The sequence below is a fragment of the Balaenoptera musculus genome, chromosome 18, assembly GCF_009873245.2.
Source record: "Balaenoptera musculus isolate JJ_BM4_2016_0621 chromosome 18, mBalMus1.pri.v3, whole genome shotgun sequence".
Classification (NCBI taxonomy): domain Eukaryota; kingdom Metazoa; phylum Chordata; class Mammalia; order Artiodactyla; family Balaenopteridae; genus Balaenoptera; species Balaenoptera musculus.
Window position 1 is genome coordinate 46,826,356 of NC_045802.1, and position 14,751 is coordinate 46,841,106.

Below are 14,751 nucleotides of genomic sequence, written 5' to 3' on the forward strand. Positions count from 1 at the left end.
ACTATGTGCTAATACTGCAGAATTAGGAATGGGAACCAACTAGGTCACCTGGGGCGAGTCATTTAAATGCCCTGAACTGGGTCTTATCTATAAAATTAGGAGGGAGATTACATGAAATGAGGGCTGGACTTCTTTTATACTAACATCCATGATTCTCTTAAGGCATCATAATTTTTACGGTTATTATTTTTAGTATTTTCAATTTTCCATAATAGTGCTTTTCTTACGTTTTTCTCTCATCTTGTCAATAAGGAATTTATGGTGCAAATATTTGAAAATAAGATCTAATCATTACATAATCTTATGGTTTTATAGCTAAAATGGAAACATTTCTAATTTACTTCCAGATCTTTTGGCTGATATTATTTGCTGTTGATATTTTTCCCTGATATTAAATTCAATGATAGAGGGATGGATGGATGGATGCGTGTTTATATGTGCACTGAAAATACGAGGAAAACACACAAAGCCCCTGTTAAATGGGCAGTGGGGTGAAGGTAGAGCTGTGTTACAGAGGAGGAAGGGGAGGCATAAAAGCTTGAGACATTTTTCTTTCCATATTTGTATAATCATATGAACGTTTTGCAGTGTTCATGTGATATTTACATAAGAAGACAACCCCAAAAGGTGTATTTTATAGAAAAGCTCTGGCTGTTGAAATCACAGATGTGGGAGGATTGTTTTTCAGGCATTTGATGCACCAACAAAGACTAAATTGAACCACAGAATGTAAGTGCTTTGAGGATAGAAGCTGTGTTCCCATTGCCTTACATAGCACATGATCAAAGCAAGTACTCAATAAATATCTGGTAACATAGCATTAAAAAAAAAACAACAACAGTTATTTGCCTCCCCAATTTAGTTATCGTCTTAGCCATTAAAACTCTACACTGTGTGGGGAACTTTAGTGTTGAACTAAATAAGCTCCAGGGAGAGTGAAAGCAGCAACTTCCAAGACCATGGTCTTGGAAGGAAATACAAACTACTTTAAAGGAAATATAAACTGCTGTGGAAATTCAAAGAAAGAAGAGATAATGTGATGTTGATGGACTCCAGGAAAAGAAAGTATTTGAGGCTGACCTTGAAGAACGTCTAGGATTTGACAAGGACAATAAGGGTTAAAGAGTGAGAAATTCCAAGGGCAGAGAGTATAATAGTCACAAAACGTTTTCTAATTTGTGTTCCTTTTCATTATTCAAAACTAGGATGTTTAATAATCTAGACTTTATTCCTCTCTTACTACATTCTTATGCCTGACTTCAGTCATTTCGCCACTTAACACTTTTCCTTAGGAAAAAAGGAAAATACAGTGGATAGGATATACCTAGAGTAGTCAAATTCAAAGAGGCAGGAATTAGAATGGTGGTTACCAGGGACCAGGGGGAATGGGGAGTTATTGTCTAATGTGTGAAGAGTTTCAGTTATACAAGATGAAAAGACTTCTGTGGATGGGTGGTGGTGATGGTAGCACAGCAATGTGAACATACTCAATGGCACTGAACTGTACGCTTAAAAATGGTTAAGATGGTAAATTTTATGTTATATGTACTTTACCAAAAACTTTTTTAAAATTTAAATTGATAGGTTATAAAAAACAGTGTTTCTCATTATTCATAAAGAAAAGTTTATAACTTTATTAAAGTGCAATTTAGCAGTTATTTGTAATATACTTAATATAATGAACACAATTCATTGGATGTCTTAAGACACAGGGTGCTGCCCTGGGGTAGCATTACCACAGAGCATGTCCTAACTCTGTGCCACCCCACATTTCTCACATTATAACACACATAGAAAAGTATAGCATTTTGTATGGCACACCGAGGTAAATGAACTTTGCTGGTAGATTGAAGGGGCTCCAGCCATGTCTAGGAGCTGAGGGAACCAATTGCTCTTCATACCTCTAACGCTTTGTCACATTTGTTTTGAAGCTCTGGTCTCACTTTCTCTTTTCTTCTTTTTTTTTTTTTTTAAATATTTATTTATTTATTTGGCTGCATCGTGTCTTAGCTGCGACACGCGGGCTCTTCGTTGCAGCGCCCGGGCTTCTCTCTAGTTGTGGCGCACGGGCTCCGGAGCACGCAGGCTTAGTTGCCCCACAGCATGTGGGATCTTAGTTCCCCGACCAGGGATCAAACCCGCATCCCCTACATTGGAAGGCAGATTCTTAACCACTGGACCACCAGGGAAGTCCCTGGTCTCACTTTTTCATGTTGAATCTAGATTTATCTGACCAGAACATGCTCAGACCTCAAGATAGCTAGCTATGTACATTTACATTTTTAAAAATAATTTTTCAATTTCGAGTCTCAGGAATACTAATTGCTGCCTCTTCCCGGTGTAATATAGCTCTAAGCTAAATTAGAAATAAGGAATTTTTTAGTGAGCGTGGAAGTAGAGCCGTGAGGGCTGAATGATCTGGGGCAGTTTCTCTTTTCGTCACTTTGTTGGTAGGAAAGCTGGGTCAGCTCTCTTAGACACATTTTAGTTGGGCCCTGCCTCTGAGGAATCATAAATATTTATTTCCTCAATTCCTAGCTTATATCGTTTTTTTTAAAAAACTAAGTAATTATATCTACTAGACATAGTATTTCTTTTCTTTAGAAAAGTGGCACTGGTTGAACACTAATAGATTCTTAATTTCTAGCTCTTTTTCTAGATTCCAGGAATAATCCACCAGGCTTATTATGTCTGCATTTATCAGTCAGCATTCTTTCTCAATATGCTATAATCCCCAAGTTATATATTAATGTTTTAGTTGCCTGCTTATGGATGACACAAAAGTACCCATCTTATCAGTTATTTATCTCCCAAATCACATTAGAACAGTAAATTACTTCTGGTTGGTTTCCAGTTAATCCTGTCATTTGTTTTTATCACAGCCCTCTGAGCTCTTTCCTACATCTGGAATACAATTTACTTCAGGGCCTGTTAACACCACTAATTTGTGCTGTTTCTTTATAAAATTACAAATATAATTAATCTAAACCAGCACATAAAAATTAAAGCAATGTTCCCAATATAAACACTCACTTTTAAGTAATTTGTATGTCTAATATCATGTCATATATATATGTGTGTGTGTGTGTGTGTATGAAAAATATATTATGAAAAGGGTTTCATACCATGGAACCTATGAAAGTCTTAAGTTTAAAAAAAAAAAAAAAAACAGAAGTGTGAAATAGTCAGAAAATAAGGCCCTCCTCAGTTAAAATATTAACTCTGTTAATAACTGCATAGACATGGGACTTCCTTGGTGGTCCAGTGGTTAAGACTCCACGCTCCCAGTGCAGTGGTCATGGGTTCGACCCCTGGTCGGGGAGCTAAGATCCCACATTCCGTACGGCGTGGCCAAAAAAAACTGAATAGGCACAAGAAAATTTGTTACCCAAAGCACCATCTTATGGGTAGAAAGGGTAAATAACTTTGAGATAGTAACATAAAAGAAACACTACCGTTTAAATAGGTAACGAAGTGGAATTACCAAAATAAAAAGCGGTTAACTGTGTATCTGAATTTTTGTGCCCACTTTATTTAACAGTCATCTAACAGGAGATGGCAAATTTTTCCTTAAAGGGCAAGACAGTAAATATTCTAGGCTTTATGAGGCACATACCATCTCTATTGCATATTCTGTTTGGTTTTACCTTTCTTTAAAAATGTTAAATCCATTCTTAGCAGGCAATCCATACAAAAACAGACCACGGAGCATAGTTTGCCAATCTGTGATCTATCTTAATGCTAGTTGCTCAGTACTAATCAGGAGTTGGTAAAGGCTTAGAAACTTCCAGTGGCTGGAACTTCGGGCCGTCACTAATGGATAGTACCTTACTGACAAAATATCTAGAAATGAAGAATGTATGTCTCACGAGAATCAGAAATCAACTTTCCAGAATCATTATTATCTCCATGGAATTTGTTTGAATTTTGGTAGTGTTTAGACATAGATATTGATGTAGATGAGAAGTTGACCTATTCGATCCTAATGTAATTGCAGGTAACCTGAGTTTCAGACCGTAATGTGACTGAGAGCAGAACTTTACCAATAGAAAGATTGAACATATCTTGAGTTCATACAACAGAATATGCTATTTTCATATCTTACTGGTTATTTTCATTTCCACTCAATAATTGCAGTGTTACTTAGAATCATAAATACTGCCCACTATGCTTATAAAGGGCAGTGTTACCTGATTAGTTGGAGCCATATTATTACATTACTGGAGTGGCATTTTCTTTCACATTACATAGGGGCAACTCTTGAATATAGACTCTCATGAGGCTTTATGTCCAGATTTAAATTGAACTGAGAGGCGTCTGTAATAGTAAACCCAAACAACATTCATTCATTCATTTAGAAAGTTTATTGGGAGTTCCCTGGCAGTCCAGTGGTTAGGACTCGGCACTTTCACTGTGGTGTGCTAGGTTCAATCCCTGGTCGGGGAACTAAGATCCTGCAAGCCACATGGCACGGCCACCAAAAAAAAAAAGAAAAAAAAATGTTTATTGAGCACCTCCTTTGTGCCAAGCACTGTTAGAGGCAGTAGGGTATAAAACTTCCTGCCTCCATGAAGCTTACATTCTTTTGTGGAGATTAGACTGTAAACCAACAAACAAACCAAAAAATAAATTGTAGAGAAAGTGAAAAAATGACAAATGCTATGGAGAAAAAATAAAACAGGGTGGTCGGTGGGTGAAGAATAGGGAGGGATGGCCTCCCTGAGAAGACGACACTTAAATAAAGACCTGAAAGAAGTAAAAGCAAATGCTCAAGGTTTTTGAGCAGCTGAATTTTGCTAGATCTCATCATTATCTTAAAACTGAGGAAATTTTAAATGACATAATACCCAGGTAAAAATAGATTCCGATAGAAACTTGCTTTGCTATTAAATATGTAGGAAATGAGGTCCTATTACTCTTTTTGTTTTTTCTATTTTAGAATGTAAAATATCTAATGAAATATGTAACTTTCTTTAACAGCAAAGTTCAGGTAGCTCACATTGGAAACAATACACTTTTTCAGTATTGCTGCTTTTTTTCAAAACATTTTTTTAAAAAGCTCTTGGTTTTTTTTTGTTTGTTTGTTTTTTATTGTGATAAAAAACATATACAATTTACCATTTTACCCATTTTTAAGTGTACAGTTTAGTAGTATTAAGTATATTCATATTGTTGTGAGACGGGTCTTCATAACTTTTTCATCTTGCAAACTGGAACTCTGTATCCATCGAGCAACGCCTCCCCTTCTTCCCCCCCTACCTCTGTAGCCCCTGGCAACCCACCACTCTACTTTGAATTTCTATGAAATTGACTGTTTTGGATACCTCATAGGTGGCATCATACCATATTTGTCTTTTTGTGACTGGCTTATTTCACTTAGCATAACATCCTCGAGGTTCTTCCATGCTATATCTCAAAGCATTTTGCAGTACCTCTTATGGAATTGTCTTTTGAGTCTATGGCACATTCTTTTGAAGCTATTCATTTATTCAAGCCTTATTCCAGGCCCAGGGCCCCTGCCCTAGAGTGCCTCAGAGTCTGATCATGGAAACCATGTATCATATAACATGTGTGATAAATACCAAATAGGAAGCAAGTACAAAATACTGTGAGAGTCACGTTTGTATTTTCAGACCTGGACAGCAACAGTGAAAGATGAACTAGCGGAAGGATGGAAAGAAAGAGCCAACAGACTTTGATATCAATTCAGACAGAAATTAAGAAGGTAGCAAAGGTGGTGGTGGAGGAGAAAGACGAGGCAGATGGAGGGATAAATTGGAGGGAGTGAGAAACACCCCTACAGGAGAAGCAAGGAGGTAGAAACCAACAGGTGATAATGAACATGTTAGGCTTAGTAACTATGCAAAGTTATAACCACTCCTAGGTCTCAAGGGGCAAGGAGAGGAATTAGAGCCTTCGTAGGAAACTTTGGTCTTCTACAGAAGAATTTACTACTACCAAACTATGGCCAGGCAAAGAAGGAGCTGGAGAATAGACATCCCAACTTCTTTCTCCTCTGACCCACAAGCCCACTCTGCAGCTCATTGACTGAACCTAATCAGAAACCGTAAGCCACCACTGACAGCATCCTGAGGCACAGCAGGTCTGAGGGTACCCAGAATATCCAGCACCATTAGTTTTTATTCTCCCCATATTATGTGTGAAGTAACTGAGTGGTCATCAACTTGCCCGAGTTTACAGATAAATGGCTGGAGCCTGTTTTATTCCAGAGCCTGTACTTTAACCCATTATTCTGTACTGTGCTCCAGCTACAAAAAAAAAAAAAAAAAATCAACAACAAAGGAAGCATGTCATTGAGCCAGACACTTTTCCTGTGTGCAGAAAATACAACATGAAACAAATGCTATAACTTACTTAAGGATTAGAGTCAGTGTCTAGGAATTATGTTCCACTGCTAGTTCAGTGACTTAAGTAGATTGTTCTGGCTCTCAGATAAAAGCCTGAAGATAAGCTTTTCAGGGTTAGTATGTGGCCCTTTGAAGTCATCAAGGACCTAGGTTTCTTCTGCCTTTCTCTTCAAACCATCCTTGGTGTGTGGCCTGTCCTCAGAATCACAATATAGCTGCTGTAGCCTAAGCCATCACATCTGCATTCCAAGCAGGAAGCAAGAGGAAATGGGGGGAAATACCATCTCCTTTTCTAAAGGCATTTTTCTGTAAGTTCTACCCAACATCTTCTATTTATATCCCATTGGTCAGAATTTAGTCACTTGGCCACACCTAGCAGCAAGGGAGGCTGATAAATGTAGTTTTTCACTGGATGAGCCCATTACTCTCATAATGAAATCAGAGTTCTGTTATTGAAAGGGGGAAAATAGACGTAATCTAGGCAACCACCAGGCTCTGTCATAGGGTCTTACTCATTTTTATATCCGTACAGCCTAACACAAAGACCTGATACATAGTAGGTGTTCAATAAATTACTATAAAACTAACCTCAACTACAAGTAATTTAGTTCATGTAATAGAGTGTCAAGAGATAGGGTTAGAGAAGTAGGCCTGGACCAGATCCTAAAGGGCCCTATCTTCTAAATTAAATGTAGTTTGAACATGATAGTGATAGTGAAGTCTCCCCCCCACAAATAACCTAGGAATAAGGAATATACATTAGACCTATGGGACAAGCTGTGAAACTAATTTTAAGTGGCTATGACCAAAAAACTGAAAAGTCAATTTATGAAGAGGAAAAGCAGTTAATCCCCAGGACAGAGGTATACTCGACTATGGCAAAGCTACTTCACTAACACATCTGAAGAAAGAAGGTACTGGGAGGAGGGGTTGGAGGGCGGATGGTCTGCAATGGACCAGACACAGATTGAAGTAGTCAGGAAGGACAGTCTACCATTAAAATGCTTGTACTGTCCTTTATGAGTCTTAAGATTCCCTTTTAATATCAAAAGTTTTATTTACCTTCTACTATACATACATAGTAGTAAAAGAACTTTTAGTATCAGCTGATTGAGAAAATGCAGATATACAAATTCTATGCCTTTTGCTTGATCTGTAGAAGTTGCTTTCATATTTTTTTGTCCACGAGCCTCAGTTAAGAAAACCAGTTTACATTATGACTTAGTGAAGATCACAGTTTCTCAAAATGGAACTTAGTGCTCCTCTGGCAGATCAGCTAGCGTTCTGGTTTGTACTTTGGTTTCTTTTGGATTTGGTTAGGCCCTGTCACCTTTGAATTCTCTTGGAAGATAGCACCTGGCTTTTCCCTATGATTTCCTTATTTTACCCTGGAAGCTTCTTTCACCTTTAATACTAAGAACTTTGGACTTTCTATTAAAGAAAAACTACTAAAGTGTTTTAATGCAGATTTGCATTTTAGAAAGATAAGCTTGGAGGGATTGTGGGTGATGAACATAATAGAAGAGAAAGCCAAATCAGAAGTAGGAAATTCTTGCAGGAGTGAAGCCAGAAATGATGAGGGCCCAAGGTAAGCCTTTTGGGGCCAAGATAGAAGCAGAATAAGGAGTTTAAAAGATATTTCTACAAATGTTAGGGACTGTTTAGAATGAACGTAGCAAGTGGGAAGAAAAAAGGAGAAATCTAAGATGAAGAGGAATCAAACATTTCTGGTTTAGATGACTGAACAAAATATGGTACCATTCACCAAGACAGAGAATATGGCGGATTGGGGGAGTTCATTTTGGCATACTGAATTTTAGTTGCCTTTAGGAATCATGTAAAAGTATTTGTAGCTCAAGTTAGAGCTATGGTTATACAGATGGGGTTGGAGGAAGGAGGTGGAGGATCTACTGGTGTATTTGGTGGTAATTGAAGCTGCCCAAGGGCATGGCTAAGGGCAAGAGGAGCTGATCATTGATGCCACTTCTAACATTTTGTGCATCAGCTATGGCATATGAAAAGATAAAATTGTAACTTATCATACTTATCTATATGCCAATGTATATATATTTAGGAATGTGGTTCTTCATAGTTTTAAGGAGATATAAGTGGGAAAGGAGTAATTGCATATTTGATTTATTATATTATATAAAATAAGATGTTTTGATTGGCATCAGTATCTTATATAGGGAGTTCTGAGTGCTTTATCACAGTCTACCTTCCCTGCTCTTTTGTTACACTACTCTGTATAGCCAGGTTCTTTTACATTGAAATGATTGAGCAGTAAACCCAAGAAGTACTCTGGTAAACACTTAGCAATTCAGAATACCCAAAGCACAATGATTTGGATCTAGAAATTCTTTACTAAATATCTGTTGAGTGAATGAGTATCTATATGTAGATAGATAAGACAACTAAAAAGAAGCTGTGCCCTTGATTTTTTTATAATTTTATTTGAAAATAGAATCAATTCATAAAATACTCGCCTCTGTAGAATATATTAAATATAGGATTTAAGCCAGAAAACACAGCTGTGTATTTTTTTTAATAGACATACCAGGTGGGAGATTATTTCTGACAAAAGACAAAATCTTTGCCCTTAAGTCTCTTTCTGAATTACAAAAAGCAATTATTTACTATAATTTTACATAAAAATCCCCAATGTATATAGGTACTTAGTTCTTTGAATCGTCTCTCTTCTCCTCCTTATAAGCAATTTACTTAATTTTCTTTTCTTCTTCTTCTTTTTGTTTTTTGTTTTTTTTTTTTTCCTTTTTTTTACAGACCAAAAAAGAAGCACCTGAGTGGTCTAAGACACAAAAAATGAAGACCTAGTGTTTTGGACGGATTTGCTCTATCATTATTTACTCCTGAAGGTCTTTTTCTGATGAACAAAGTTTGTCTTAATCATGTACTTGACATTTTTTAAATAGCTAATTTAAAGTTTATTTTAACTGAATGTTAAATTAACAAATTATCATAATAATCAAACTACATAAAGTGCAAATATTTGGTTTTATCTATTTTGTTACAAAATAAATATTACATACTCTATTATGATTTAAATTTTGGAGCTTTCATAATTCTTTAAGGCATTTTAAACATGTGGCTTATAAATATTTTGATTAGTTGTTATATTGGTGAGTATTTTTCTAACTATATAAATTTTGAATTTAAATGTCATAACACAAATACCAAGACACCTTACAATTTTTAAATTAATAATCATCTGTGAAGTCTACTAGAAGGCATTTTATATGCCCAATAATGGTGGTCAGATATCATGTGAGTGGATATGAATTGCTGATTCTTTCTTGGGGCTCTGTTTTTTCTTATATTTCATATTATTATTAACCAATACAGTCTGGTACAAAGTCTGTTATTCCATTGGTCAAGTAAAAATTTGGTGGAAAGTGTCTTGTTACTTTGGTCAAAACAGATGCAGTATGGACCAAATATCTAGTCTGTAAGAAAAAATCAGTAGCATTTTCTCTTTTTCTTGTCATAAAATATGCTCCATTTATCATTCAAGAGTTACAATTTAAAAGAAAGAAGCGGGGTGGAAGAGAAAGAAAAGAAAAGAAAAAGAAAGAAGTATATTTTCATGTATCAGATTTTCTCAACCACTGTTGACGTAGAGGCTGGACAATTCTTCATTCAGGGCAGGAGTGGGGCAGTTCTTTGCCTTCTGGGATGTTTGTCAGCATCTCTGGCCTCCACCACTAGATGACAGTAGCACCCGCACCCCCAGCCCGAGTTGTGACAGTCAGAACCCTCTCTGTCCCTCAGGGTCACACATCACCCCCGCCACTGATGCGCAAATCACTGATTATCCTGGTAGATATGAAAAAAGAATCTATCTAATCACTGTGTTCTTTGAAAGTTTACAGTATCATAGGCTATTAGTTGAGTGTGAGAGAACAGAAAAAGTCTCTGATAATAATATACACTTGTAAATCTGCTGTTGGCCTAAAAACCCTAATCTCATCCTTCCCTTTTATTTCGTTTGGATACATCTAAACTACGACTTTATGCAACAAAGATTTGTGAAAACGGCCTTTCTCAGACACGCATCCTAAATCCACATGCCCTTATAATTCATTAAAACTAAACTTGTAGCATAATTTGTTTCCTTCCAAAATGCTAGAAGAGAATGTTTGTTTTATTTTCACCTCTAGTTATTAATCGAAAAGCATTTTATAGTTTTGTTCAGTCAACCCTGTTTGTTATATGTACGTATTTTAATATAAAGGAATACTGATTGATTATCCAAGTTAAAGTAATGGTGTGGACAAAGGCACAGAAGCAGGAAAATTTGGAGCTAATTTTAAAAATAGAAAATGCAGTGATGAGGAAATTGAGGAAGTCTTCCTCCCTCCAAATCCCTATTTTTCTCCCTCTTCCTTTCCTTTCATTTGTAGATATGAATTACTCCTTTAAAAAAAAATAGTTCTTTCTATCATTTCCTACCATTAATAAATCTCAGGATTAGACTGTGGTATGAAATCTATTTAGATGACATTTGCGAATTTTCTAATTCAGATGCCACTCCTTCCAGAAAATTCTATCTGTTCTACCATAGTAATTTGTGTACTCTGTACTCTATATCTCTAATTCTGCTTACCATATTTTAATTATTTATTTATTTATTATTTATTTATGGCTGTGTTGGATCTTCGTTTCTGTGTGAGGGCTTTCTCTAGTTGCGGCAAGTGGGGGCCACTCTTCATCACGGTGCGCGGGCCTCTCACTATCGCGGCCTCTCTTGTTGCGGAGCACAGGCTCCAGACGCACAGGCTCAGCAGTTGTGGCTCACGGGCCCAGTTGCTCCGCGGCATGTGGGATCTTCCCAGACCAGGGCTCGTACCCGTGTCCCCTGCATTGGCAGGCAGATTCTCAACCACTGCGCCACCAGGGAAGCCCTACCATATTTTATAATAATTGCTTACTTGTCCATTTCCTTGAAGGCAAGAACTATTTCTTAAGCTTTTTTTGGTCCTCAGTATTTAGCACTGTGCCTTGAATTTAAGCTGTAAATGTTTATTTGACGAATTTGGGCACAGATGAGATACAGTGATGTAACTTTTTTTAATATATTAAAAATCAGAGTTGTTTTTTTTTTTTTTAGTATCACAGAATCTATTCTAGCTCATTTCTTTTTGTTTTTGGGGGGTTTTATTGAATTTTTGAATTTTATTTTATTTTCTTATACAGCAGGTTCTTATTAGTCATCCATTTTATACACATCAGTGTATACATGTCAGTCCCAATCTCCCAATTCATCACAGCACCACCCCCCACCGCCGCTTTCCCCCTTGGTGTCCATATGTTTGTTCTCTACACCTGTGTCTCTATTTCTGCCCTGCAAAGCGGTTCATCTGTACCATTTTTCTAGGTTCCACATATATGCGTTAATGTACAATATTTGTTTTTCTCTTTCTGACTTACTTCACTCTGTATGACAGTCTCTAGATCCATCCACGCCTCTACAAATGACCCAATTTCGTTCCTTTTTATGGCTGAGTAATATTCCATTGTATATATGTACCACACCTTCTTTATCCATTCGTCTGTCGATGGGCATTTAGGTTGCTTCCATGACCTGTCTACTGTAAATAGTACTGCAATGAACATTGGGGTGCATGTGTCTTTTTGAATTATGGTTTTCTCGGGGTATATGCCCAGTAGTGGGATTGCTGGGTCTTATGGTAATTCTATTTTTAGTTTTTTAAGGAACCTGCATACTGTTCTCCATAGTGTCTAGCTCATTTCTTAATACCACTACAACCCTTGCCTTTTCTTTAAATTTCCAGACCTTCATTTTCTCTTTCTAATTTTTTTTTTAATAAATTTATTTATTTATTTTTGGCTGCGTTGGGTCTTCGTTGCTGTGCGCGAGCTTTCTCTAGTTGTGGTGAGCGGGGGCTACTCTTTGTTGCGGTGCGCGGGCTTCTCATTGCAGTGTCTTCTCTTGCTGTGGAGCATGGGCTCTAGGCGCACGGGCTTCAGTATTTGTGGCTCTCGGGCTCTAGAGCGCAGGCTCAGTAGTTGTGGCTCACGGGCTTAGTTGCTCCGCGGCATGTGGGATTTTCCCGGACCAGGGCTCGAACCCGTGTTCCCTGCATTGGCAGGTGGATTCTTAACCACTGTGCCACCAGGGAAGCCCTCTTTTTTTTTTAATATTTATTTATTTTTATTTAGTTGTGCCGGGTATTAGTTGCAGCAGGCGGGCTCCTTATTTGCGGCATGCGTGTGGGATCTAGTTCCTGACCAGGGATCGAACCCGGGCCCCCTGCATTAGGAGCACAGAATCTTAACCACTGTGCTACCAGCGAAGTCCCTCTGCTTACTTTTTTTTTAATTGTGGTAAAAAACACATAACATAGATTTTACCATCTACCCATTTTTAAGTGTAGGGTTCAATATGTTGAGTTTATTCACATTGTTGTACCACAGGTCTCTCAAACTTTTTCATCTTTCAAATCTGGAACTCTATACTCATTAAACAACTCCCCTTTTCCCCTTTCTCTCACCCTATCACACAGTGACCCAGAGTCACTATGTTGTACAGGCAGTGGTTGGATAATCACCAGGAAGTTTAAGGCCAGATTCCCACCTTTAGGGGAGGTTGAAGTTGTTAATGAGCCAGTTTCCCTTTTATTTTACGATCCCGAGAGACTAATGATAGACAAAACAAAAGAGTTTGTCTTAAATATTACTCCTTTAAAAAAATAATTAGTATTGTAAATGCTTCAAAGAAAGACTTCCTGAGGCTTGGAGGTCACCAGGCAAAACTCGCCAGCCAAGCAGCTATCTAGAGTCCTCCAAGGTAATGTTTACTTTCGTTGATTTACAGAGCCCATGGTCTAGTCCTCAGCCTTACAGGACTCAAAAACTTAATTCTGTTAATGAACTAAAGATGACACATCTTTCAGGAGTATGCCCACACCTACTGGTTATAAATCGTAATGTATCAGTTGTGAGTGAAAAGTAAAACTATTATACAGAATGTAACTTACTGGGATAAGCACAAATGATGTGTTCTTGCCTTATTTTCCCTTGGCTTCTGCAGTACTGTACTCTCATTTTCCCCCTTGCTCCTCTTCTAGCTGATCATAAAACATTAGAGTTTTTCTAAGTGTCTTTTCCCCCTTAAGTCTTTTTTCTGTTCTCTACTTATTCTCTTGATAATTTCTGCTCCCTGGCTTCAGTTACTATATGCCAGTATTCCCGAGTTTATAGCCCTAGTCCAAACTGTTACCTTTTAATATAAGACCGGCCTACTTGACATCTCAACTTGAATGTCTCATTGTGACCTTAAACTTAACATGTGCAAAACTGAATCCACCAAGTTTCTTCTCCAGTGTTCCCGGTTTCAATAAATGGCTCATATCAGTGGCTATTCAGTGGCTTGTATTACAAACCTATGAGTCATTCCAGACCCTTTTCTCATTAGGCCTCAAGCTTCAGTCACCACGCCCAGATGATCTAGCTCTTAAATAGTTCCCTTTTTTTAAACTTTCGATTATGAAAATTTGCAAATATATAAAAGGGCAAAATAAATCTTGGGGTGATGGATATGTTCACTATCTTGATTATGGTGATGGTTTCATGGGGGTGTATATGTATAAAAATGTTGATCAAATTCTACTTTTTTTTTTTTTTTTTTTTTTAATTAATTAATTTATTTATTTATTTTTGGGTGTGTTGGGTCTTCGTTTCTGTGCGAGGGCTTTCTCTAGTTCCGGCAAGCGGGGGCCACTCTTCATCGCGGTGCGCGGGCCTCTCACCGTCGCGGCCTCTTGTTGCGGAGCACAGGCTCCAGACGCGCAGGCTCAGTAGCTGTGGCACACGGGCCCATTTGCTCCGCGGCATGTGGGATCTTCCCAGACCAGGGCTGGAACCCGTGTCCCCTGCATTGGCAGGCAGATTCTCAACCACTGCGCCACCAGGGAAGCCCTCTACTTTTTTAAATGTACAGTTTACTGTATGTCAGTTGTACCTCAATAAAGATGCTTAGAAAAAAGAAAGGTAAGAGTTAGGAAATCACCATTTAGTAACCCCTGGTGAAATGATTCAGGCATCAATCACCAATGAATGCTAAAGCAGTTAGAGGATATCGGAGAACTTTATATCAGGTCATAACCACCAAAATGCTCTAATCGACCTTAGATTATGTTGATTTATGTGACTCTTGATGTGATGTAACATGAAGTGTAAAACAACACCTAGGGCTTCCCTGGTGGCTCAGTGGTTAAGAACCCGCCTGCCAATGCAGGGGACACGGGTTCGAGCCCTGGTCCAGGAAGATCCCACATGCCGCGGAGCAACTAAGCCCGTGCGCCACAACTACTGAGCCTGCGCTCTAGAGCCTGCAAGCCAC

The 14,751-nt window shown here is 37.9% G+C and overlaps 1 protein-coding gene across 3 annotated transcripts in view; it reads left to right on the top strand.

Moving 5' to 3' along the window:
* Positions 1-9,431, top strand: part of PIBF1 (progesterone immunomodulatory binding factor 1) — a 201,443-nt gene extending 192,012 nt beyond the window's left edge. The window contains exon 18 of one of the 3 annotated variants that reach the window (XM_036832007.1): positions 9,153-9,431. In XM_036832007.1, coding sequence (XP_036687902.1) covers positions 9,153-9,203 — 51 coding nt within the window. In that variant the 3' untranslated portion in view covers positions 9,204-9,431. The remainder of the gene's footprint in view (positions 1-9,152) is intronic. The other 2 variants (XM_036832009.1, XM_036832010.1) reach the window with 2 other exon arrangements.
* Positions 9,432-14,751: the final 5,320 nt, after the last annotated feature.